The sequence below is a fragment of the Mustelus asterias genome, chromosome 6 (assembly GCF_964213995.1).
Source record: "Mustelus asterias chromosome 6, sMusAst1.hap1.1, whole genome shotgun sequence".
NCBI lineage: Eukaryota > Metazoa > Chordata > Chondrichthyes > Carcharhiniformes > Triakidae > Mustelus > Mustelus asterias.
This window is the reverse complement of record NC_135806.1, coordinates 84,977,196-85,004,813: the sequence shown is the minus strand read 5'-3', so window position 1 is coordinate 85,004,813 and position 27,618 is coordinate 84,977,196. Positions and strand designations below refer to the sequence as shown.

At 42.0% G+C, this 27,618-nt stretch overlaps 1 protein-coding gene across 4 annotated transcripts in view; it reads left to right on the top strand.

Annotated features, from left to right (window-relative positions):
* Positions 1–27,618, top strand: part of apc (APC regulator of WNT signaling pathway) — a 187,815-nt gene that overhangs the window by 94,744 nt on the left and 65,453 nt on the right. For 2 of the 4 annotated variants that reach the window (XM_078214660.1, XM_078214661.1), the window contains exons 3-4: positions 5,121–5,211; positions 21,844–22,045. In XM_078214660.1, the coding sequence (XP_078070786.1) occupies positions 5,121–5,211; positions 21,844–22,045 (293 nt within the window). The remainder of the gene's footprint in view (positions 1–5,120; positions 5,212–21,843; positions 22,046–27,618) is intronic. The other 2 variants (XM_078214663.1, XM_078214662.1) reach the window with 1 other exon arrangement.

Here is a 27,618-nt window from a genome sequence, read left to right as displayed (position 1 = left end):
GACATCTCCTCTGTACCTACCCCCCAGCACCTTAAACCTGTGTCCTCTCGTAGCAACCATTTCAGCCCTTGGAAATAGCCTCTGAGAGTCTACCCTATCCAGACCTCTCAACATCTTGTAAACCTCTATCAGGTCACCTCTCATCCTTCGTCTCTCCAGGGAGAAGAGACCAAGCTCCCTCAACCTATCCTCATAAGGCATGCCCCCCAATCCAGGCAACATCCTTGTAAATCTCCTCTGCACCCTTTCAATGGCTTCAACATCTTTCCTGTAATGAGGTGACCAGAACTGCGCGCAGTACTCCAAGTGGGGTCTAACCAGGGTCCTATAAAGCTCCCGACTCCTAAACTCAATCCCTCGATTAATGAAGGCCAGTACGCCGTACGCCTTCTTGACCGCATCCTCCACCTGCGAGGCCGATTTAAGAGTCCTATGGACCCGGACCCCAAGGTCCTTCTGATCCTCTACACTGCTAAGAATGGTACCCTTCATATTATACTGCTGCTTCATCCCATTGGATCTGCCAAAATGGATCACCACACACTTATCCGGGTTGAAGTCCATTTCGGGTGTGGTCTCACCAAGCCCCTGTACAACTGGGGTGAGACATTCTTGCTCTTGCACTCAAATTCTTTTACAATGAAGGCCAACATATCATTTGCCTTCATAACTGCTTGCAGCGCATGTATGCTTGTTTTCAGTGACTGGAGTACTAGGACACCCAAACCCCTTTGGACATCAAGATTTCCCAATCTCTCACCATTTAAATAATACACTGCTACTCTGCCACTCCTACCTCTCCACATTGTCTTTCACATGCTATGTGTATCTCTCATCTGGGTCACTAAATTTGTTAAATGTCCTAACCGTTAAGAAGGCCCTTTTCCTAGATGAATAGACTCTGGTTGGCAGCCTTAGCTATGAAATGCAGACAGCCCTTTGATCTGTGCAGCCCATTGGTTTCTGTTCAGAAATAATGAGGTATAAGTTTTCCTGATGCTGCCGGGTAGCTCCTTTTGTTTGATGACCACAGACATAGCTTCAGCTGTTTTGAAAGAACCTTGTCTAGTTTTTAAAATTTTAGAAATCACCACTAGGATATCTACATGTATTTTATAAAAATATATTGTCTGAGATTTCCTAAGAAAACCGATGTTAGTAGAAACCAGGGAGGGGAAAACTCACCGCTGGTTAGAGACTTGCCTCACACAAAGAAAGATGATTGTGGAAGTTGGTTGGACCAACCATCTGAATTTTAGGAGATCACTGCAGGAGTTCCTCCACATAGTGTCCTAGGCCCAACCATCTTCAGCTGCTTCCTCAATGACCTTCCACCCATAACAAGGTCAGAAGTGGAGATGTTCACTGCTGCAACTTCTTAGGTACAAAAGCAGTCCATGCCCGCATGCAGCAAGACTTGGATAACATTGCTAAGTGGCAAGTAAAGTTCACCCAACACAAATACCAGGCAGTAACTATCTCCAACAAGACAGAATCCAATCACCTCCCCATGACATTAACTCGTATTACCATTGCTGAATCTCCCACAATCGATGTTGTTATGGACAGGGGACAGATCTTTATACCCTTCAATTAATGGAAGAAAGTGTTTTATAAAAAGATGTTTTAATCCCCTGAATGCTGTAATTGCCAGCAAAAACAGATGTCAGATTTTCTTGTAGAATTTAAAGGAAAGATGTATGTTTGTTATTCAACACCTGAATATATGCAAGTACACCTACTCTCTCACTAATGCAGATACACATTCAGCAAATGATTGTGATTACAGAAGTAGCATGCTTCACAGAATCATAGATCCCTATAGTGCAGAAAGAGGCCATTTGGCTCATTAAGTCTACATCAACTCTCAGACAGAACATTTCACCCAGGCCCTTTTCCCGTAACCCCACTAATTCCCCTAACCTACACATCTTCGGATACTAAGGGACAATTTAGCATGGCCAATCCACTTAACCTTTCCATTTTTGGACTGTTGGAGGAAACTGGAGCACCCGAACGAAACCCACGCAGACACAGGGAGAAGGTGCAAACTCTACACAGACAATCACTCAAGCCAGAAATAAGCCCGGGTCCCTGAAGCTGTGAGGCAACAGTGCTAACCATTGTGCCACTGTGCCGCCCTCTTAGTTTTATTAAATAAAACGGTGGAAGTGAATAGCTGTGTCCTGTTGAATTCTGTTATGAAGCTTCTGTTTACTACATAGGATTACACAGGATGTCTGGCACAAAAAAGGTCATTTGGCACAACTACCCCATGTTAACATTTGTGTTGCATTTAAGCATCCCCTTTACTTATCTAAATCTTTCATCTTGACCCTTTATTCTCTTTCTCCCATATATACTTGTCCATCTTCCCTTGAAATGCATGTATTCCATTTGCTTCAGTCACACCCTTTGGCAGCGAGTTTCACACTCTTTGGGTGATGAAACTTCTTCTGAATTCTCAGTTGGATTTCCTGGTGACTGTTATATTATTTGTCTCTTTCCCAGAGTGGAAACACACTTTCCATATCTACACGATCAAATTTCTTAATTTTAAAGACCTCTAATAGGACACCTCTCAGTCTTCCCTTTTCAAGAGAAAGACAACCAATGTTTTTCATCCTCTTCTAATACGTTTTGGGATTATCCTTGTAGATCCTCTCTGCAACTCTATCTCTCTAGAAATAAAGCCTTGTGCTTGGCTTACAATTTTTAAGGAGGTCTTTTAGTGACTGATGTATTTGTATTTCACAAGGTTTAAATTTAAATAATTTTATGAAATAAAAAGCAAAGAACATGAATTTTAATAACTGCACATTCTTAAATGGTCAGTTACCTTAAAGATATTAGAAGTACATAGCCACTTATTTTCTAAACCAAATTTCTTAATTCAAATTCCTTCAACAGCCATTTGATTTACACCCCCAAAACACAAGTCAAGTACTTGTCAAAATTTGGAAGAGTAACCACATGGTCTGAGTACGGTTTAAAAGATTTGAATAAAGGTTGGGATTTCTCAGGCCTTCCGCTTACTTCCAGATGAGTTTTCCCTTCAGATTTCCTCTAACTGAGCCATGGTTGTAGCGTCACAGTTCAGCACACGTGAAGTTTGCATCTTGAGCATTGCCACCTGGGTCAGGATCCTCATGTCCTAATAGTTTTAACTTTGGAGTCTTGCATCTGAAACTTTCTCTCTCTACTCAGCTTGGCTATCCCAGAAATCTAACTCTCTATTTAGAGCCCATCAGTTAACAAGAGGTTTAAAATCTTTGAAGCTGGCATACTAAACTCCACTGCTGGTTAGAGTCCTACCTCGCACAAAGAAAGATGATTGTGGAATTTGGTTAGATCAACCATCTGAATTCCAGGCGATCACTGCAGGAGTTCCTCCAAATAGTGTCCTAGGCCCAACAATCTTCAGCTGCTTCCTCAATGACCTTCTATCATAAGGTCAGAAGTAGGAATGTTCACTAATGCAGCTTCTCAGGTACTAAAGCAGTCCATGTCCGCATGCAGCAAGACCTGGATAACATTCAGGCTTGGGCTGATAAGTAGCAAGTAAAGTTCGCCCAACACAAGCACAGGCTTAGGGTCCTTGCAGCTGTATATGTATTGGCAGGAAAGAAAAGGCCACCTGACTTCTTGACTCCATTTTGGGTTTATACTCAAAAGTTCATATTTTTGATCATAAATTTGAATTGCATGAGCGTTACCATTGATCAAAAATTTAATTGGGTCAGCCACATAAATTGTGGCTGCAAGAGCAGGTAAACTGGAAATTAATGGTAACTTTTCTCCTGATTTGTCAAAGCCTGTCCACTATCTACAAGGCACAAGTCAGGGGGATTCTTCACTTACTTAGCTGAGTACAGATCCAACAGGACAAATCAGCTGACTTGACTGGCATCCACTACCTTAAACATTCACTCCCATACCACCGATGCAAAGTAACAGCAGTGTGTGCCATCTACTGTATGCACTGCAGCAACTCAATCAAGGATGTTTTGCCAGCACCTTCCAAACCTGTGACCTCTACCACCTAGAAGGACAAAGGCTGCAGATGCATTTGAACACCACCCTCTGTCTTGACTTGGATCTATATCACTGTTCCTTCACTTGGAAGGTCAAATCTTGATAAATACCATAACAGCATTGTGGGTGGACTGTGTTTGTTCAAGAAGGTGTAACTACCTTCTCAAGTGCAATAGGAGATGGACAACAAATGCTGGCCCAGTCAGTGATGCCCACATGCCATGAAAGAATAAATAAGAAAAACAAATTTGAACATATTTCATTCACATGTAAGAGACTCAAAACTGCAACCCTGAATGTTAGCTTTTGCAATATTTGGTGTACCACAACCATCATATCTTGAAATATATTGTTCGTAATTGAGTATTGAATTAACTCAAAGTTCAGGTCAATATTGTAGGAAGCAGGTTAGTGTTGAACAGTTGTGCAGGGTGCATTGAACAGTCTGTGGGAAGCTGAGATATAGATACTTTGAATTCATAGGCTTGTGTTTTCCAGCTGGAAGACGAGCATCAATCTGCAAGTGCTGGGATTCACAAAGGTGATTCTGAAATTGTTATTTAACCGCAAGCTTCATTTATCCAAATTAATGGAGAGATTGCAAGTAAGAGCAGCTGCTCCTGATTGGAGCTGCACAATGCCAATATGTAATCGATGCAAATGCAATTTAAATTAATACACACACAGCATTTCTGTTAGTTAGGTATGTTCCTTTGCCAAGATCTGTTGGGAACGTTTTCCTTTACAGGGTTATCTTGTGGCAAAGAAAATTAGTTTCTGATATAGGTGAACACTTTTACCAAGGGATTAGAAAGATCAGAAAAGTGCCAGTTCAAGTGAAAGGACATAGTAAATCTGTTATAGTTTGTATAGTCAGTTCAGAATTTCATTTCAGTTGTTTCTCTTATAAAATGGAATTAGAAACTTGTAGGCCCAAAATGATTTTTGTGATGCTCTTGGTACTGGTTGATTCCATTCAGCTGAAGGCTGGTATGCATGGCTGCTGAGCAGCATGCAACTTGACTTGTACGTTGAGTTTCAGTATGATTACAGCCATTCTGATTGTGCTTCACTTCGTGCTGCAGGAGGTCCTGAAGCAACTGCAGGGTAGCATTGAAGACGAGGCTCTGGCTCTGGCTTCTGCTGGACAGGTTGACCTACTGGAACGAATAAAAGGTAAGTCTTGTAGTACATCATGGTAACTGACTTTTTACCCCAGTCATTAAAAGAAGTAGATTCAGTAGTTTAAATGAAATCAGAGTGCTATTTCTCAGATTCATTCTGAAATATACGATCAGGACTCATCATTGGAAATCATAATTTCTCAGTTCTCTCACCTCTTTTTTGTCCTGAATCACCAGTTATGTTTAGGTAGCTATAGTTTTTGCAGAGTCTAGTATAAAATCTGTTCACATTTTGCTGATTCAGTACAAAGATGGAATATATGTTCAAAGCTCAGTTTTCAGAACTTTGTTTTGTATTAATGAAGATGTTATTAAGCGGTTATTGGATAGGCACATGGAGCACACCAGGATGGTAGGGAGTGGGATAGCTTGATCTTGGTTTCAGATGAAGGTCGGCACAACATCGTGGGCCGAAGGGCCTGTTCTGTGCTGTACTGTTCTATGTTAAAACTTCATGATTATAATGGGAAAATCGGAGCACTGAGCTTTAGATGACTAGAGTGATGTACTCAATTGAAATATTAATACTCATCTTGTTATTTTTTATGAAATAATTACGAATTATGATTTGGTTTTAGTTGCATGACTGCTATTTGCACCATATTTTCTATCAGTTTGTAACGACTGATTCTTATGATCCTATGAACAGACAAATTTTGATGGCTGATACATAGATGTTGCTGTATATGAGAATGATTAATGTGAGATTCTCAAAGCTGTATGGTACTGCAGAGTAGGTTAGAAAATCCCACTGTTGGAATGAAAGCAGAATTGATCAAATTTATCTAATCATTCATTTATACGGGACATATTACTTTCCTTGAAAGCATATAGGATAAGATCCGATTTTAGTGCAGTTTGTACTCTGTGTATTTCATATTATGTGATTAAATTTCAGTAAAAGCACTGAGGACACAAGATGAGGGTAGAGACAGACTCTGTAACCTCAAAATTGGGAGACAGAAAGCCAGAAGAATGTTTATAATGGGGAAATGGAACAAGTTGCATTGGCAAGTCTCTTCATCTGTTTCAAAGGCCAGATTTTACATGGTGGTTTAATAGCAAACAGTCAGTATTTGCTGTCATAATCCCTTTGATATTGACTGCAACATCAGGCATGCACACATTAGCGTGGAAATCCTGTAGCTTGTGCTGTGCACCCCATCCCAGAGGCACCAATTGTTGAAATCCGTGAGAATTTCAAGTTTCCTGCTCCCACATCACTATTAGAAACCCCACAAAAAGTTTCACACGGTTCAATCAGGTGTCACTTTTCAACAATGATGTGACTAATAAAATTTGATGAACAGAACTGGCCTGCTGTTAAATGACCACTTAGATCTTTAAAACTAAACATTTTTTTAAAATTACATTTTTACCGAATAATATTGGTTCTCCTTTGAATCATGTGTATAATCCAATCTTTAGTGTCCACGGGGATGGTGCCAGAGGAATGGAGAGTGGCGAATGTTGTTCCTCTGTTTAAGAAAGGGAATAGAAATGACCCTGGTAATTATAGACCGGTTATTCTTACTTCGGTGGTTGGTAAATTGATGGAAAAAGTCCTTGGGGATGGGATTTACGACCATTTAGAAAGATGCGGATTAATCCGGGATAGTCAGCACGGATTCGTGAAGGGCAAGTTGTGCCTCACAAATTTGATTGAATTTTTTGAGGAGGTAACTAAGTGTGTTGATGAAGGTAGGGCAGTTGATGTCATATACATGGATTTTAGTAAGGCGTTTGATAAGGTCCCCCTTGGTCGGCTTATGATGAAAGTAAGGAGGTGTGGGATAGAGGGAAAGTTGGCCGATTGGATAGGTAACTGGCTATCTGATCGAAGACAGAGGGTGGTGGTGGATGGAAAATGTTCGGACTGGAGGCAGGTTGCTAGCGGAGTGCCACAGGGATCAGTGCTTGGTCCTCTGCTCTTTGTGATTTTTATGAATGACTTAGAGGAGGGGGCTGAAGGGTGGATCAGTAAATTTTCTGATGACACCAAGATTGGTGGAGTAGTGGATGAGGTGGAGGGCTGTTGTAGGCTGCAAAGAGACATAGATAGGATGCAAAGCTGGGCTGAAAAATGGCAGATGGAGTTTAACCCTGATAAATGTGAGGTGATTCATTTTGGTAGGACAAATTTAAATGTGGATTACAGGGTCAAAGGTAGGGTTCTGAAGACTGTGGAGGAACAGAGAGATCTTGGGGTCCATATCCACAGATCTCTGAAAGTTGCCACCCAAGTGGATAGAGCTGTGAAGAAGGCCTATAGTGTGTTAGCTTTTATTAACAGGGGGTTGGAGTTTAAGAGCCGTGGGGTTATGCTGCAACTGTGCAGGACCTTGGTGAGACCACATTTGGAATATTGTGTGCAGTTCTGGTCACCTCACTATAAGAAGGGTGTGGAAGCGCTGGAAAGAGTGCAGAGGAGATTTACCAGGATGCTGCCTGGTTTGGAGGGTAGGCCTTATGAGGAGTGGTTGAGGGAGCTCGGGCTGTTCTCTCTGGAGCAGAGGAGGCTGAGGGGAGACTTAATAGAGGTTTATAAAATGATGAAGGGGATAGATAGAGTGAACATTCAAAGACTATTTCCTCGGGTGTATGGAGCTATTACAAGGGGGCATAACTATAGGGTTTCATGGTGGGAGATATAGGAAGGATGTCCGAGGTGGGTTCTTTACTCAGTGAGTGGTTAGGGTGTGGAATGGATTGCCTACTGTGATAGTGGAGTCAGACACTTTCGGAACATTTAAGCGGTTATTGGATAGGCACATGGAGCACACCAGGATGATAGGGAGTGGGATAGCTTGATCTTGGTTTCAGATAAAGCTCGGCACAACATCGTGGGCCGAAGGGCCTGTTCTGTGCTGTACTGTTCTATGTTCTATATGTAAAGCATTTTTAAAGCTGTTTTTGTTTTCCTGCTTTCTATTTCCCGGTTGGGTGACTGTGACAATACTTTAACGTGATTGGCTCCTTGAACAGTTTGATAACCCCTAAACCCACACATTTACCCTGCTAATCCCCCTAACCCACACATCTTGGGACACTAAGGGGCAATTTAGCATGGCCAATCCACCTAACCTGCGCATCTTTGGACTGTGGGAGGAAACTGGAGCACCTGGAGGAAACCCACACAGGCACTAGGAAAACGTGCAAACTCCACGCTGTCACTTAAGGCTGTAATCGAACCTAGGTCCCTGGGGCTGTGAGGCAGCAGTGCTAACCACTGCCACCATGTTGCCTCAAAATGCAAACTTCCTGTGGTTAAAGGCTGCACTTTAATGAATTTTTAAAAATGGTTTCACACTAATGTTGCTAACTTTTAAAGTCCAAAACTTCAAATCCAGCAACCTGGTGTGAAAAGCTCCATTTTATTAAGATGATATGTGGATGAATGATACGAGGACTTTCATGTAACCATCAGAAGCAATTTGAGAACAATGAAAAGAATTGCGCTGGTCACATGACAAAAAATAGATTTTGGATAAGGTGATTTAAATAAAGCATATTCTGAGGAGAAAGGATAGTAACATTCATACCAGGGAAAGGTTGTCTAAGCAACACCAGTAGGCAGAGAATCAGATTGGCCTAGAACACTCTCCTTGGGAACTGTATCAGGACTTCACTATTGCACCTTGAGTGGAGTGGAACACGAGAAATCTGCAATTGCAAACATTAAACAGTGAATCTGTCCTCTTAAACCTCTGAAGCTTTACAGGTCTGCATCATTTCGAGCCTTCACCCTAGGGTAAAGCAAGTATAACAGAGAACTTCTTAAATCCCAAGATCTGAACCCATCCTACTTCTGTAACCATAATCGTTTGCAGAGTGTGTGTCTGTATTAGTGTGAGATTGGGTATACTTCAGGTGTTGAGTAACAAACATTTATCTTTTAAATTCCACAAGAAAATTTGACATCTGTCCTTTGTTAGCAATCATAGCACTCATGGGGTTAAAGCATATTTTTAAAACACACATTCTTCAGTTAATTGAGAGGTTAAACAGATCTCTCTCCCCATTCCTAACAATGTTGATTGTGGGAGACTCAGTGATGCTAAAACCGGTAAATGTCATGGGGAGATGGTTGGATTCTCTCTTGTTGTAGATACTTACTGCCTCCACTTGTGTTGGGCGAACTTTACTTGCCACTTATCAGCCCAAGCCTGAATGTTATCCAGGTCTTGCTGCATGCGGACATGGACTGCTTTAGTACCCAAGAAGTTGCATCAGTGAACAACCCCACTTCTGACCTTATGATGGAAGGAAGGTCATTGAGGAAGCAGCTGAAGATGGTTGGGCCTAGGACGCCATTTGGAGGAACTCCTGCAGTGATCTTCTGGAATTCAGATGGTTGATCCAACAACTTCCGCAATCATCCTTCTTTGTGGGAGGTATGATTCCAATCAACAGTGAAGTTTGGTGTGTCCGCTTCAAAGATTTTAAACCTCTTGTTAACTGATGGACTCTAAACAGTGAGTTAGACTTCTGGTATAGCCAAGTTGAGTAGAGAGAGAGAGAAAGTTTTAGATGCAAGACTCCAAAGTTAAAATGATTGGAACATGAGGATTCTGACCTAGGTGGCAATGCTCAAAGATGCTAGCTTCACCTGTGTTGAACTGGATGCTACAACCATGGGACAGTTAGAGGAAATTTGAAGGAAAAACTCTCCTGGAAGTAGGCAGAAGTCCTAAGAAATCCCAACCTTTATTCAAATCTTTTAAGCAGACTCAGACCATGTGATTAATCTTACAAATTTTGAAAGTACCTGACTTGTGTTTTGGAGGTGTAAATCAAATGGATGTTGAAGAGAATTTGAATTAAGAAATTTGGTTTAGAAAATAAGTGACTATGTACTTCTAATATCTTTAATGTAACTGACCATTTAAGAATAATTAAATTCATGTTCTTTGCTATTTAAATTTAAACCTTGTGAATCCTTACAAAATACAAATACATCAGTCACTAAAAGTTGCACTGCAGGTTAGCAAGGCCTCCTTAAAAATCGTAAGCCAAGCACAAGGCTTTATTCCTAGAGAGATAGAGTTGCAGAGAGGATTTACAAGGATAATCCCAAAATGTATTAGTAGAAGAGGATGAAAAGCATTGGTTGCCTTTCTCCTGAAAAGGGGAGACTGAGAGGTGTCCTAATAGAAGCCTTTAAAATTATGAAATTTGGTAATGTAGATATGGAGAGTGTGTTTCCACTCTGGGGAAGAGACCATTAATATAACATAGTCACCAGGAAATCCAAGTGGGAATTCAGAAGAAGTTTCATCACCCAAAGAGCGTGGAACTCACTGCCAAAGTGTGACTGAAACAAATGGTATACATGCATTTCAAGGGAAGATAGACAAGCATACAAGGGAGAAGGGAATAAAGGGTTAAGTTGAAAGATTTAGATGAGCAAAGGGGAGGCTCAAATGTATCACAAATGTCAACATGGGCTAGTTGTGCCAAATGACCTATGTTTGTGCCATATATCCTGCGTAATCCTATGTAGTAAACATAATAGAATTCAGTAGGACACAGCTATCCACTTCCACCTTTTTTTTATAAAACAAAGTGGTGGCACAGTGGTTAGCACTGCTGTCTCTCAGCTCTAGGGACCCGGGTTTAATTCCGGCTTGGGTGACTGTGTGGAGTTTGCACGTTCTGCCTGTGTCTATGTGGGTTTTTTCTCGGCGCTAAATTGTCCCTTTGTATCCGCAGATGATTAGGTTAGGGATATTAGTGGGGTAAATGCATGGGGTTACAGGAAAAGGGCCTGGGTGGGATGTTCTGTCGGAGAGTTGATGTAGACTTAATGGGCCAAATAGCCGTTTTCTGCACTGTAGGGATTATAAGGTTGTGTTAAACTATCCTCTGATTTTTCCAATCCAGTTTTAATTCTGTTTCTATCCCCTCCCAATTTCACACCTATTAATGTGCTCTCATATCTCCCAAATACTGTATCTTCTCAAAGGATTTCCTAAGGTCCAAATAAAAGAAAGACTTGTAGTTAAATAGTGTTTTCCTCAGCACCACCCAGAGCACTTTACAACCGCCAGAGTACTTTAGAACTGATGTAATAATGTAATCCATTCCATTGAGGATTGTTAACCTCAACATTAAATAACTACTTACCCAACCATGCAAATAAAGAATAACTATTGTAATGTATAGATTGCAGTAGCCAATTTGCACAGACACAGCTCCTACAAACATGACCAGATTTTTTTGTGTGTGATATTGATTGAAAAATAATATTGGCCAGATCACTGAGGGTAATTCCCCTATTTTTCATCAAATAATGCCATGGAATTGTTCCATTCACTTTAGAGGGCAGATGGGCCTCAGCTTAACGTCTCACCCAAAAGGTTGCACGTCTGACAGTGCAGCACTCCCATCAGTATACTGTGTCACTCAGTAGTATACTTTTTGTTTTCAGACCCTGAAGTGGGACTTGAACCTAGAGTACCACCCAATGAATCACAGCTTGCACGAGCAACCTAGTACACTGGAATGATCAAGATGAGCTGTATATTTACTGCATTTCTCCCATCTCTGTGACTTCCTCCATGAATTCTCTCGTATTTATCAAGCATGATCTCACATTTTGAAATCTGTTCTTCTAAATATGTATGAATTTAATCCTCAATTGAAGACATTCAAGCACTCAATAAAGCCTTGAAATACAATTTATTGAGCCTCTGTAGTTTCGCCTCTTTACGGTGCCTAGGATAAATGGTGTTTTATCTTGCCTTAAATAACTTCTTGAAAATTTCATTTTATCCATCGTAATGTTGCATTATCTCATTTGAAACTACTTCAGAATTCATTTCCTCTCTGATATCCTCTTGGATATGATGTAGTTAAGGAAAATCTTTTTTTTAATCAACCTCTACAAATAGTCGATGCTCCATTCTTGGGGTTCCATCTCAATTTAACCATCGTTGTTCTACTAATATTTGTAATATTTGACTGCTCCTTTGTGTTTTGGAATTTTATTTTCTAATCCTTGTTCTCAACTTTCTACAGTCCACTATGAACATCTCTTGCTTTCTCGTATTCTCCTTTTGATATCAATTATTCTGATAGCCCTCATAGGCTCTCCTTTTTAAATTTCTAATGTTCCAGCGACATTATTTTATCAATCACCCAATGATAGAAACATTATTATTATTAATGAGCTCATGTAATGTTATCAGAATGATGTGAATACAATGTTGCTTTTGTTTGAAGACGCGAGGTGACTATTTCTGCCTCCTTCCATCTTCTGGATCGAAATTCATATTGAAGGAAGTAAACACAGCATAATTTTATTCCAAGAACTATTTTAAACCACCGATGAAACAAGATATACAACTGATATTCCTACTGGAGGACTAGATTCGCCTGCTGTTTGGTGGATTGGCATCTTTCCATCTGTGAGAAATGATGGGAATAATGAATCAGAACTTTGGTGAGGTCATATGAGATAATCTGTGCTTCTTTTGATGACTGAGAAACTTGATGCTGGAAAGGCAGCATGGTGCGAGGCGATCTCTTTGGGCGCCTTATTTTCAGGGTTGGCATCTGCTGTGGAGCTTCTGAAACTACATGTCGTCATGGTGGAAAATTCCTGCCCATGACTGATCTCGCCATTTGCATCAATTGTCAGCTAGTTTCCCACTTGTTGTGACTGACGTTGAGGGCTTTCTTATCTCTTTTGAAAGTATCCTTGAACTGGAGCTTTGACACCTGTTGGTCTCTTGGCATGGGATTATCTCCCAATGGAGATGCAGTCATGTTCCATCTTGTGCTCATGTCCAAGCAGCTGTAAGTCACCATTGTACATGGCAGCATGAGTATTTTATGGACTCATTCAGCTTATCTGCACTTGCAGCCCAAAATGGGTGCAGTCACTTGAGTGCTCTTCCCACCCACCCACTGATCCCCCTCCCTTTGCCAGTTTTGCTTGCTCTGAGTCTTGTGGCAAATTTTGCACTCCTCTCAGTTGCCATACTCAGCACCAAAGGCCTAAATTGCATTCTCTGTATCTGTAAGCATGGATTATTTCTTCCATGAGATCGCCACCTACAGCAAGTAGGTGCATCTGTGCAGGTCATTTGTGCTTGAAGCAGTGTGAAGAGGCGAAGCAGGTTCAGTTTATTTGCTACTAGACTTGGGCTGGTGTACATGGGTTGGGTTGGGGGAAATAAGGGGAGGGTGCAGTTTACACAGCAAAAAAAAACAATTGGGTGCATGATGTGGAAAGAAGTGCGGCAATGCAAAGCAAGAGGGGGAAAAAGGGGACCATCTGGCATGGATAAGGGACGATAACAGAATATAATGCAACAGTATTAATTTGATCCCAAGCTGGATGCTGAAGTATGAAGCTAGATGCTAATCCTTTTCTTTATTTTAGTTTAGTTACAGACCACGCTATTTAATTTAGGAGTCGTAGCGTTATGTTGCAACTGTACACAACTCTGGTGCGGCCGCACTTGGAGTACTGTGTGCAGTTCTGGTCCCCACATTACAGGAAGGATGTGGAGGCTTTGGAGAGGGTGCAGAGGAGGTTTACCAGGATGTTGCCTGGTATGGAGGGGAGATCCTATGAGGAGAGGCTGAGGGATTTGGGATTGTTTTCGCTGGAAAGGCGGCGGCTAAGAGGGGATCTTATTGAAACATATAAGATGATTAGAGGTTTAGATAGGGTGGATAGTGATAGCCTTTTTCCTCTGATGGAGAAATCCAGCACGAGGGGGCATGGCTTTAAATTGAGGGGGGGTAGTTATAGAACCGATGTCAGGGGTAGGTTCTTTACCCAGAGGGTGGTGAGGGATTGGAATGCCCTGCCAGCATCAGTAGTAAATGCGCCTAGTTTGGGGGCGTTTAAGAGATCCGTAGATAGGTTCATGGACGAAAAGAAATTGGTTTAGGTTGGAGGGTCACAGTTTTTTTTTAACTGGTCGGTGCAACATCGTGGGCCGAAGGGCCTGTTCTGCGCTGTAATGTTCTATGTTCTATGTTCTATTACATATGTCTGCTCCCTACTGCCTAATAAATGCAAGACCAAAAACTTTGACAAAAATGTTTCCTGTTCTGCAATACTCAGAATATCCAAAATACTTATCTTCCTTGAAGTGTTTTTTTAATTTACAGGACATGGGTGTTGTTGGCTTGGCCAGCAATTGTTGCCTGTCCTCAGTTGCCCTTGAGAAGACAATGGTGAGCAGCCTTCTTGAACCACTATAGTCCATGTGGTGAAGGTACACCAACCAGGAACTTAGGTTCATGTCACACTATCTGTAACCCCCACGACTTGCCTGGGCTTGCAAAATCGCACTAACTGTCCTGGCTGGAGACAATACACATCTCTTTAACCTGTGCTTAACCCTCTCTCCACTCACATTATTTGTACCTTTAAGACTTCATTATCTGTAAAGACTCGCATTCCAACGCATCTTGTAAATTGAGTTTGTGCCTATATATACCCTGTTTGTGAACACAACTCCTCACTTACCTGAAGAAGGTGCGACACTCCAAAAGCTTGTGCTACCAAATAAACCTGTTGGACTTTAACCTGGTGTTGTGAGACTTCTTACTGTGAAGGTACACCCATAGTGGTGTTATGTAGGGAGTTCCAGGACTTTTTTGACCCAGTTCCAATGAAGAAATGTTGATACAATTCCAAGTCAGGGTGTTGTGTGGCATGGAGGGGAACTTGCAGGTGATGGCGTTCCCTGTGATTGCTACCCATGTTTGTTTAGGCGGTAGAGATCACGGGTTTAAACAGTGTTGTCAAAGGAGCCTTGGTGAATCGTTGCAGTGTATCTTGTAGATAGTATACACTGCTGCCAGTTTGCGCAAGTGAATCCTTTGGGGGTTCATAAAATATTTCAGGGATTTCTCGGGAAAAATCTGTAATGGCCAAGTGGTTGAGTGCCAAAATTCCAAACTTACGGGAATATGCCAATTGGTGCTTTTTTCACCAAGTATGAAGGAATTGGCAGACATTGTGAACACAAGTTGACATATGCATAAATAATTAAAATACTAATGGAATGCAAACCTAATAAAAGAAACATCAGTACAACAAAGCAACTTAAGATAGTACTTTCCAAACTCCAGGGCTGTGTAACTAGCAGGGTGCCTTGAAGGTGCTCTGAGAAACCCAACCTTCCCACTGAAGTCCCAAAGTGATGTTTACACAGCAATTGCCCAGGAAGTGCAAACCTTTGATGGACAATTGCCCTGCACTAGTGACCATCTGAAAATGCAATTTAAATTGCAAACATATGTTCAGAAAAATTCGGGAGAATTTAAACCAGTTGTAGCTTCTGTAGGTTCTCTATGATGGAGAACCACACCAAACCATCCCTCCCACCCCCGGCATCAAAATGTCCACCTCCCTCATCCCTGAATGTCTGACCCCTTCCAGACTGTCCGACCCCATCCTTTCACTGACTGGTGCTTTCCCCAGAATGTCCAGTCACCACCCACCAAGTTGCTGCACAACTGCCACCCCCAACCCCAAAGATGCAGAGCCAACAAAAGGGAAAGAAAGAGGCCAAGAAACGAAAATTTTAAAAAAGGCCCAAGAGACAAGAAGGCAACAAGTCACAATATAAGGCACAAGGGGCAACAAGGGTTGGACGTGAGCCAAACAAAAAGAGGCAGAGCATGAAGAAAAGGGGGACATGTCCTCTCTCTGTCTGACCCCAAAACCCTTCCATAACTTCTAAGCACTTAGCTAACAAACTTAACTTCTCCCTGGCTTTAAAGTGGCTGGACTTTTAAATCCACCTGATTTATGGCAGTCAGTGCCGTAAGAAAGGTGGTGTAGCCTCCGAACATCTGACTCTGAAGCCCTGGACAGAAAGTCCGTGGGATGTGCTACCCTGCACAGTTCTTGTCCTGCCTGAGCCAGAGGGTTGGGAAAGGATCAGAAAGGTTCAAAGGAAAAATGTAAAACGCATTATTCAGAAACAGCAGTCAGTTCGGCACCAACCAAATGAGCAAATGCACTCTATACCAGACAACTATTTTGGCACCTTGAGCACTGGAGCCAAGGTCATTGTGGCCAATGTAGCATCAGCGTAGTCCTTCAGTCGTATGCTGGATTGCTCAGGTGAGATTGAGTGATTATTCTCATTTACGAGTTTGTAAGCGTTCTTGTGTGTTTTTTATTTTAACTGTTTTATACCTCATAATAGCAAAGTGGCTGAAAATAGGAAATGTAAAGACATGAGAAAGCAAAATATCGAAATCAGGTAGTGCAGGCTTGTGCAATCTTTCCATGTGTTGGCGGGGCTGGCAGGAGGCACTTTTCAATTTTTTCACTCCAAGGGTCAAGGATAAAAATTCAAACAAGTATGGTTCTGTGTGCCCTACAGTGTCTCTCTCTAGCACCACATATTTGTAGCAGCTGCCAGTGTTTGTTGCTGCTTAATTACAGACTCTTTCTGCCCATGTTTTCTGCTGATAGGCTCACTCGTGCAGTCCCTTGCAGAAATGTTCTGTTTTACCGATCTTCCTGACATTTTGATCACTGACTCCTGATGCAACATGAGAGGGGCTTTACAGGCCACATTGTAGCATGCGAGCTATTTGCTGGACAAGCCTGAGCTGGTGGTTTGTCAGGCTCAAAGTGTTCCACCTTTCAGTTTAACACCAAGTTTCGGCTTAATCAGTGATGCGAGTTGCTGTTTTCATGAGCAAGTTAATAATGTAATAAATAATGTAATAATTTTAATAGTGTGTTAACATAAAAATAATTTTTATATTTCCAGGATCATTGCTTTTACTTGAGTAAAGGAGAAAATTCCTGCAAAATATTTATTTTCAGAAGAAGGGTTTGCGAGATTTGGCATTTTCAAGAAAGTAGCTCGGGGATGTTAAAGTTTGGGAAACACTGTTCTAGATGGTAGCAGTCGTGGGTTTTGAAGGTGCTGCCAAAGGAGCCTTGGTGAGTTTCTGCAGTGCATCTTGTAGATGGTACACACAGCTGCCACTGAAGGGATTGAATGTTTATGGAAGGGGTGCCAATTAAGCGGGCTGCTTTGTCCTGGAAGGTGTTGAGCTCCTTGAGTGTTGTTGGAGTGCACTCATCCAGGCAAGCGGAAGGTTTTGCAGCACACTCCTGACTTGTGACTTGTGCCTTGTAGATGACAGGCATTGGAGAGTTAGGTGGTGAGTTACTCACCACAGGATTCCTAGCCTCTGACCTGCTCTTGCCGCCACAGTATTTATATGGATAGTCTGGTTTCTGGTCAATGGCAACGCCCATTCCCTCATTGGAAATGGTTATTGCCTGACGCAAATGCTACTTGCCACTTGTCAAGCCAAGCCTCGATTTGACTCAGGTCTGACTGCATTTAGGCATGGTCTGCTTCGGTATCTGAGGAGCCACAAATAATGCTGAACATTATGCAGTCATCAGTAAGCATCCCCACTTCTGACCTTGTGATGGAAGGCAGGTCATAGATGAAGCAGCTGAAAATGGTTGGGCCTAGGACACTACCCTGAGGAACTCCTGCAGTGAAGTCTTGGAACGGAGATGATTGACCTCCAATACCGCCACCAACTCCTTTGTGTTAGGTCTGACCTTAACTAGTGGAGAATTTCCCCCGTTTCTCACTGACTCCATTTTGCTAGGGCTTCTTGATGCCACATGTCAAGGGCAGTCACTCTTTCCTCACCTCTGGAATTCAACTCTTTTGTCCAGCTTTGAACCAGGACTATAATGATGTGAGGAGCTGAGTGACCTTTGCAGAATCCAAACTGAGAGTCAGTGAGTAGGTCATTGCTAAGCAATTGTTAGCACTTAATGACCTCTTCCATCATTTTACTAATGATCAAGAGTAGACTGATGGGATGGTAATTGGTTAGGTTCAATTTGTCTTGGTTTTTGTGTACAGGACATAACTTGGCAATTTTCCACGTTGCTGGGTAGATGCCTATCTTATAGCTGTACTGGAACAGCTTGGCTAGGGGCATGGCACATTCTGGAGCTCGCGTCTTCTGCGTTATTTTTGTAATATTACAGTTGCAGTATCCAGTGCCTTCCCCTTTTCTTGATATCACATTGAGTGAATCGAATAGGCTGAACACTGGAATCTATGATTCTGGGGAACTCGGGAGCGATTGAGATACAAATTTCACTTAGCACTTCTGGCTGATGGTGTTTTTTTAGCCTTGTCTCTTGCCTGATCATTGAGAATGAAGATATTAGTGGAACCTCCCCTTTTGGTTAGTTGTTTAATTATCCACCATCATTCACACTTGACAGAGTAGAACTCTAGAGTTTTGATCTGATCCTTTGGTTGTGGAATCACCCATCTGTCTATTGTATGCTGCGTCCATGGTTTTGTAGGTGCCCCACATTGACACCTAATTTTTAGGTGTTGCTCCTGACATGCCTTCCTGAAATCTTCATTCAACCAAGTGTTACCAATGCTCAATTTAATCTATTTTAGTTAATTAAGAAATAAAAGTTGACCAGGACACTGGGAGAAACACTGCACTTCAAATCTTTTATGGCATCTGACATGGAATTCGGGTCTTGGTTGAACATTTCATCTGAAAAAGAACAGCTCTCAATACACTTCAGTAAGGCCTTTGACAAGGTCCCTCATGGCAGACTGGTACAGAAGGTGAAGTCACATGGGATCAGAGGTGAGCTAGCAAGGTGGATACAAAACTGGCTCGGTTAAAGAAGACAGAGGGTAGCAATGGAAGGATGTGTTTCTGAATGGAGGACTGTGACAAGTGGTGTTCCGCAGGGATCAGTGCTGGGACCTTGGCTGTTTGTAATATATATAAATGATTTGGAGGAAAATGTAACTGGATTGATTAGTAAGTTTGCGGACGACACAAAGGTTGGTGGATTTGCGGATAGCAATGAGGACCTTCAGAGGATACAGCAGGATATGGATCAGTTGGAGACTTGGGCGGAGAGATGGCAGATGGAGTTTAATCCGGACAAATGTGAGGTAATTCATTTTGGAAGGCCTAATACAGATAGGAAATATACAGTAAATGGCAGAATCCTTAGGAGTATTGATGGGCAAAGGGATCTAGGTGTACAGGTACACAGGTCACTGAAAGTGGCAATGCAGGTGGAGAAGATAGTCAAGAAGGCATACGGCATGCTTGCCTTCATCGGCCAGGGTATTGAGTTTAAAAATTGGCAAGTCATGTTGACACTTTATAGAACCTTAGTGAGGCAGCACTTGGAATATAGTGTTCAATTCTGGTTGCCACACTACCAGAAGGATGTGGAGGCTTTGGAGAGGGTACAGAAAAGATTTACCAGGATGTTGCCTGGTATGGAGGGCATTAGCTATGAGGAGAGGTTGGAGAAACTTGGTTGTTCTCACTGGAGCGACGGAGGTTGAGGGGTGACCTGATAGAAGTCTATAAGATTATAAGAGGCATGGACAGAGTGGATAATCAGAAGCTTTTTCCCAGGGTGGAAGAGTCAATTACTAGGGGGCATGGGTTTAAGGTGCGAGGGGCAAGGTTTAAAGGAGATGTACGAGGCAGATTTTTTACACAGAGAGTAGTGGGTGCCTGGAACTCGTTGCCGGGGGAGGTAGTGGAAGCGGATACGGTAGTGACTTTTAAGGGGCGTCTTGAGAGGTACATGAATAGGATGGGAATAGAGGGATATGGTCCCCGGAAGGGTAGAGGGTTTTAAATAAGTCAGGCAGCATGATCGGTGCAGGCTTGGAGGGCCGAACAGCCTGTTCCTGTGCTGTAATTTTCTTCGTTCTTTGTTCAATTTGGTGCTCCCTCAACCTTGAGTATATGTTCCGAGTTCTTCGTCGGGGCTTCAACCCATGTTCTGCTGGCTCAAAGTTAAGAGCATGACAATCAGCTAAGAATGCCCTGTTGAATTTGGGAGTGAGAATAGCTCAAATATGAGCTGTTAGGCTTGGTAGAGAAAATATTATTTCTCTGAAATTGGGGAAAGTTGCAGTGCAGTGTCTTTGAGCTGTGTCCAGAGAAGGCAGTGTATCTTTCTGAACTGAAACAGAGGAAGTGGGGTGGTAGTAGATGTTAGATTGGGAAGTGATGGTGCGACAGGCCTGTTCAGCACCTAAATGTCACTTTTTTGTAGTTTAAAAACTGTTATTGCTCAAGACTTAACAGCATAAATTATTGGTAACATAAAATTTCTAAATATTTCTAAGGAGCACTCCGCCCTGATAAATACACCACTTGGCATTCTTTTTATTTTTCTTTACTGTATAAGTGAAAAAATATTGCATATCCCCCAAGTTGCAAATGTCAAGCCATTTTTTAATTATTTTCGTTCTAAGAGTTGTGACCATGTTTTGAATCTGCAAGCTTTATAGGTTGTCATTTTTTGATTCTTGGGTAGTGGGCGTTGATGTAAATGTCAGCATTTATTGCCACCTCTCATTGTCCTGAGAAAATGTTGGTGGGCTGCCATTCTGATCCCTGCACTCAGTGTACTGAGGATGCTTTTGCAATGCTTTTAGGTAAAGAGTTCCAGGATTTGGATCTAGCAATGATGAAGAAACTCTGGTACAAGCCCAAGACAAGACATGGATGTGATGGTGTTCCCATGCATCTGGCACTTTTATTGTTCGAGGTGGTGAAAGTCAGATTTTGGATGCTTCAGAAACTACTATCATGTAGATAGTACACAATGCATATTTATCCACCAGCAGTGAAGCGGGTGAATATTTAGGTTTGTGAATGAAGTGTTGATCAAATCAGGCAATGAGCCACCTGCCACAGGATCCCCAACTTCTAGTTTTTTCTAGCAGCCATTTATGAAGCTGGTCCAGTACAATTCTAGTCAATGGTGACCTCTGACACCTAGCACCCCATTCCCCACCCCACCAGTAATGCAAGATAATGAGATGTTTTAGTGAGTTAGTTGACCACTCTTGTTGGAAAGGATCATTGCCTGGGACTTGCATAATGCAGATACTGCCCTGTTGAATTTGGGAGTGAGAATAGCTCAAATATGAGCTGTTAGGCTTGGTAGATCCACTTGGCTCTCGTCCAGTTATTGCTGTAGGGAAAATAGAACTGAATGCAATCACTAGCAAACAATTCCACTTCTGAGTTCAAAGTTAAGGGATGGCCATTGATGAAGCTGATAAAGATAGTTAGGCCTTTCGTGCTGTTTGGGGATCTGCTTCAATGATGTGGGCCTGAAGTGTGATTTGCCTCCAACAACCCTAATCATCTTTCCTGTTGCTGGCAGGTTTTCCTCTGTTCTCCATTAACTTCAGTTTTATTTGGCCGCTTCGCTGTGCTTACGAAAATGCTGCTTTAATGGCAAGGGCAATTACTCTTCACAACTGGGAATGTCCATGTTGGGATAAGGCTGTAATGTGGTCTGGAGCTGAAACGGATCATAATTAGTTGCTGAGTAAATGCCGATTCAATGCAGATTCATAGTGGTAAAAGATGAGTCCTATTATATGCATTGTTCTCAGTTAACTGCTCCTTGAGTAGTTTTCTTCTCCAAGTATTCGGATTAAATTTCTGCTATACAGTCTTGTTTCAAAACTGTCTTGGTATTGATTTACAGTTTTCAGAGAAAATCACTGTCTTAGTGCAATTATAGTTTTTACAAAATGGCAAAAAATGGTTTAATACTTTTGTTTTTCAGAACTGAACTTGGAGTGTGCAAATTCACCAGCGGTAAAATTAAGACCAAAGATGTCACTGCATTCATACGGAAGTCGAGAAGGATCAGTGTCTGGTCGTTCAGGAGAGTGCAGCCCAGTTCCGATTGGTTCAATTCCAAGAAGAGGATTGGTCAATGGAAGCAGAGAAAGCACTGGCTACTTGGAAGAGTTAGAAAAGGAGAGGTACATCCTAGTTTATATTGTTCCAAGTAACTACTTGGACATTTGTCTTGCCTTTAATCTATGGACCGACAGCAATTCCTCAAAAGCTTCTCTCTCTGAGCCAGCCGCTTCTTTAACTTGCACTGCGTGATGCTAAAAGAAATGCCTATGTATATATATCATAGTAATATAGCAACTCAAATATCAGGTGTATGTTTATTAATGAATTATGCAAGAATAAAAGTCTTATGACTGGCATATTTCCTGAAGATGAAATATTATTGTCAGATTTTGTTTGGTTATGAATTTCCATGTCCACATTTAGAATGAAACCATTGGAAAACCTATCAAACTATATTGAATATGGTCACATTTGTGGTATGTATGTTACATGATGTTCATTCAGCTCAAACATGGCGCTTGTCTGGGTTTAGCTGTATGCAGGAATGGACTGCTTTGTTAATTGACATACTGTGAATGCATCTGAATCAATAGTGAATAGCTCTGCTTCTTGTTTTTATGATCTAAATAAGTTCATTGGTAAAACGTCTGAAGGAACATCAGGATGCTGCCTTGAAGATGTTTGGCAACAATATCTTGGGGCTTAGATGATTAGCTTCCAACAATCATCTTTCTGGCAAATATGACTCCACCAGTGGAGAGTTTTACCGTTGATTCCTATTGATCTATTAAGGAATCCTTCATAACGTTTGGTCAAATATTGCCGTGATACCAAAGGCATTCATTGTCCCTTCACACCTGGAATTGAGTTCTTGTGTCTATATTTGAACAAAGACTCTAATGAGACCTGAAGCTGATTGGCTCTGGCATGACCCAAATTGAGCATTAGTGAATAAGTACTGGTTGATCACATCTTTATCAGCTTCTTCATTACTTTGATTTGCTGACAATTTGGAGTAAAATGGTGACATGGTAATTGGCCAGATTGAATTTGTCCTGCTTTTTGTGGACAGGGCATGTTCAGGAAAATTTCCCTTGTCTTGTTGATGTATTGGAATACCTTGGTTTACCGGACAGGTAGTTCTTGAGTAAAGGTCTTCAAAATTATTGGGAGGTAATGGTTCAGTGGTGTTATCACTAGACTGTTCCAGAAACTCGGTTGATGTTCTGGGGGTCCAGGTTTGAATCCCATCACGGCAGATGGTGGAACTTGAATTTGATAAAAATATCTGGAATTAAGAATCCACTGACCATGAAACCATTGTCGATTGTTGGAAAAACCCATCTGGCTCACTAATGTCCTTTAGGGAAGGAAATCTGCTGTCCTTATCTGGTCTGACCTACATGTGACTTCAGAGCCACAGCAATGTGATTGACTCTCAACTGCCCTCCAAGGGCAACTAGGGATGGGCAATAAATGCTGGCCAACCAGCGACGCCCATGTCCCACAAATGAATAAAAACATTATAGCTGGAATGTTGTAGGACTGGTAGCCTTTGTTTCCAGTTCACTTCGTGATTTCTTCATATCATGTACAGTGATTAGAATTGGCTGAGGTCCAGGATCTGTTGGCATGCTCAGGAGAAAGCCAAGTCGAATCATATATAATCACTTCCTTTGAAAGGTTTGTTGCAAATGCATCAGTTTTGTTTTTGTACTCTCTGGGCTCCAACATTGTTGAGGGTAAGAATGTTCATAGAATCGTTTCTTCTTGCTGTTACTTGCTTTATTTCTACCACTGCTCATGATTTGATGTGGCAGAGCTTTGATCTGATTTGTCGGTGGCACAGTGGTTAGCACTGCTGCCGGGACCTGGGTTTGATTCCCAGCTTGGGCCACTGTCTGTGTGGAGTTTGCACATTCTCCCTGTGTCTGCTCCCGGGTTTCCTCCGGGTGCTCCTGTTTCCTCCCACAGTCCAAAGATGTGCGGATTAGATTGATTGACCATGCTAAATTGCCCATAGTGTCCCGGTATGTGTAGGGTAGGGGGATTAGAGGGGTAAATGTGTGGGGTTACAGGGATAGGGCCTGGGGTGGGATTGTTGTCGGTGCAGACTCGATGGACAGAATGGCCTCCTTCTGCACTGTAGGGTTTCTATGATTCTTTCTATGATTGGTTGGTTGTGGGATTGCTCAAACCTGCCTGTTGCTTTAGATGTTTGACATGCATGTAATTGTGTGTTGTAGTTTCAGCAGGTTCATTTTTACGTAGAAGTGATGTTATTCCAGGCATGCACTTCTCTGCTTCTTCGTATCTCCTCAGCCTGCAGTGCAAGAATTTCAAATCCAGCCATTTTTATTCTGCTTACCAAATAGTCATAACTTTTGTTATGTAACTGAATTATATAAAAGTAGGGACATAATTTATGGCTTTAAAATGGAAGCTGGATTATGTCTGCACATCTTAAGATCTTCACCCCCCATGTGTAACACCATCGGAGATGAGTCTGTTCCAAAAATAGATTCATTCCCCATTCCTATTCTAACACCAAGATGTTTGACTCCCAGCGTATCTGTCCTAATTTTAATTTTTCCAAGTCATGTACCACTCTGTTGCTTTTCATACACACTTTACACATTTTGAAAAGAAAAAACAAAGATGCATTTGCTTTCCAGTTTCAAGTATCACTTAAGTATTTCATTTATTTTTATTCAGCAAAGGCCAAGATATGCTAGGCAATAGCCTCCTCATGAGTTTAAGATAATTTTAGTGTGACGTAACCTCATAAACAGGTAGTTTCTGGCTAAAATCTATTCCTAACAGCTAGTTTTTTTTCTGTGTTGTGCCAAAATAATGAAGATTCAGCGGGCCACGTGTGACTGAGTCATTCTTTGATTAACTTTTTTGTCTGTGCAGTTCTGTCAGCTACAGTGTGGGACAGGTTCACTTGAGTACAGATTTTGTTAAATTATACTGAGTACATAATTGTGGTACTTTTCACCAATTTTTACACTGCTTGTTTAGATACAGTTTTTCCAGTGATCACCAGCTTATCCAAGTGACAAGCATTCATGCATGAGCATTGAGGATGAGTGTCACAGGCCAATAAGGCAATTATATGTTGTAGTTTCAGCTACTGTATCACAGCAAAAGGCAATCCTTTTTGCATTCAGTGGATGCATAGGTACTTTATAAAGGTGGATAATAAGTGGGAGTAGAAAAGTTGTTAATTTTGACACTGAGACCACTTGCAGAACTAGTGCATCCGCCTTTGGTAAGATTAGTTGACTTAAGACAGAGCAAGGATTAAATTTGGAATGCTGTTTGGAATGGAAATAGTAATTCAGCCTCCACCACGTTCTCAAACGGTATATTTCAGATCCTAACCAGCCGCTACTTTAAAAAGTTTGTCTTCACATTGATTCTTTTGCCTTTCATCTTAAATCGGTATCCTCTGGTTCTCTATCCTGTGGCCAACAAGAACAGTATGTGTCTATTTATACCGCCTAGAGCCATCACAATTTTGAACACCTTTATCAGATCTCCAATCAACCTTCTCTTTTCGAAGCTTAGCTACTCTAGTCTATCTACAAAAGAATATCAGAAGTAAATTAGAAAGCAGGGCCTCAAGAATAGTAATCTCTGGATTATTGCTCAAGCCACATACAACTTTGCATAGGATCAGGCAGGTCAGGAGAATTAAGTTTAAAATTTTAAACTTTATTTATTAGTGTCACAAGTAGGCTTACATTAACACTGCAATGAAGTTACTGTGAAAATCCCCTAAACGTCACAATCTGGCGCCTGTTTGGGTACAGTGAGGGAGAATTTAACATGGCCGATGCACCTAACCAGCACGCCTTTCGGACTGAGGGAGGAAACTGGAGCACCCAGAGGAAACCCACACAGACACGGGGAAAACGTGCAAACTCCACACAGACAGTGACCCAAGCTGGGAATCGAACCCGAGTCCATGGCACTGTGAGGCAGCAGTGTTAATCACTGTGCCACCGTGCTGTCCCAATTAATACATGGATGAAGATCTAGTCCTGAATCTTCTGGTCCCAACTGCGGTGGAAAGCTAGGTGGGTGGGCGAGGGGAAGTTAGTTTAGTGCAGGCTTGTCCTACCGTTGGCCCACAGGCCGTGGTGGCCCACAGAGCGATTGTTAAAATGCCAGTAAGACCGGTCAGTGAGTTTTAAGATTTCTGCGGGGGACTGTTCCTCTGGTCAAGTTTATTTCTCTCCCACGTTTGCTGCTGTTAGGCTCTGAGCCTATTAGCAGCAAACATAGGAGAGAAACAGGCTGTGATTGGAGATACAGCAAACATTTGCAGCTGAGAGTTTGTGAAGATAGACTCTGGAGTAGCTGCGGCCTCTGCTCAACATTGTTTCCTGTGACTCAGCCAATTTCACTTCATTCCTGGTGTTCTGGCCTGACTCCGACTGATTTCACCCTGCTCCTGGTGCTCCAGCCTAGCTCACCTGCTTTCACACAGCTCTTGGTGCTCTAGACTGGCTCCCAGTACTTTCATCCAGCAACATTCCCTTGCTTTTCCTCACTTTCCCCCACTTCTGCAAATTGGCAGAGACAAATAAGATTCAAGAAATGAATGCGTGGCTCAAAGACTGGTGTGGGAGAAATGGGCTTCAGTTCATGGGGCAGTGGCACCAGTACTGGGGAAAATGGGACCTGTACTGGTAGAGATGAAGAGAGAGTGTGGAGTCTGTGTGGAGTTTGCATATTCTCCTCTTGTCTGCGTGAGTTTCCTCCGGGTGCTCCGGTTTCCTCCCACAGTCCAAAGATGTGCGGGTTAGGTTGATTGGCCAGGTTAAAAATTGCCCCTTAGAGTCCTGAGATGTGTAGGTTAGAGGGATTAGTGGGTAAATATGTGGGGGTAGGGCCTGGGTGGGATTGTGGTCGGTGCAGACTCGATGGGCCGAATGGCCTCCTTCTGCACTGTAGGGTTTCTATGATTTTCATTCTATGATTTTCTATGAGAGTTTAAAATTGAATAGTAGGGACAAGGGATCAAATTGGGAAGATGTCATATCCCAAAGAGTCAAGACAAGGTAAGAGAGAAAGGTACAACAAACTGTGGCAGTCAGGGACAGAGAGTACAAATCTAAGAGTAAATCAGATAAAACTAGATGTTACAAAAATAATTTAAAAAAAGACACAGCTAAAGGCTCTCTATCTAAGTGCATGTGGCGCTCGAAACCAAACAGATGAACTGATAGCACAAATAAAAATTAATAAGTACGATCTGATAACTATTGGAGACATGGCTACAGAATGACATAGATTGGGACCTGAATATTGAGTGGTATGTAACATTTAGAAATGAGAGGAAGGTAAGGAAAGGTGGAATGATGGTTCTGTTAATTAATGATGGAATTTGCACATTAGAGAGGGATGACCTAAATTCAGGAAATTGGACATTGCAGTACTCGGGTTGAGATGAGAAATGATAAAGGCAAAAAGTCACTTGTGGGAATGGTGTATAGGCCCCCTAATGGTAACTTTAAGGACTGTCAGTCTTGCCTTGAAATGTACCCGAATCTCTTTCAAGGAGGTTTTGGGTGTGTCTGGCTGCGGCAGCCATTGTTTCAATATTCAGTACTTTGCATTTTGAATGTCTCTTCTTTAGACAGTTGCAAATTTTGTTGAATGTCTGGATTTTGGCAATGTC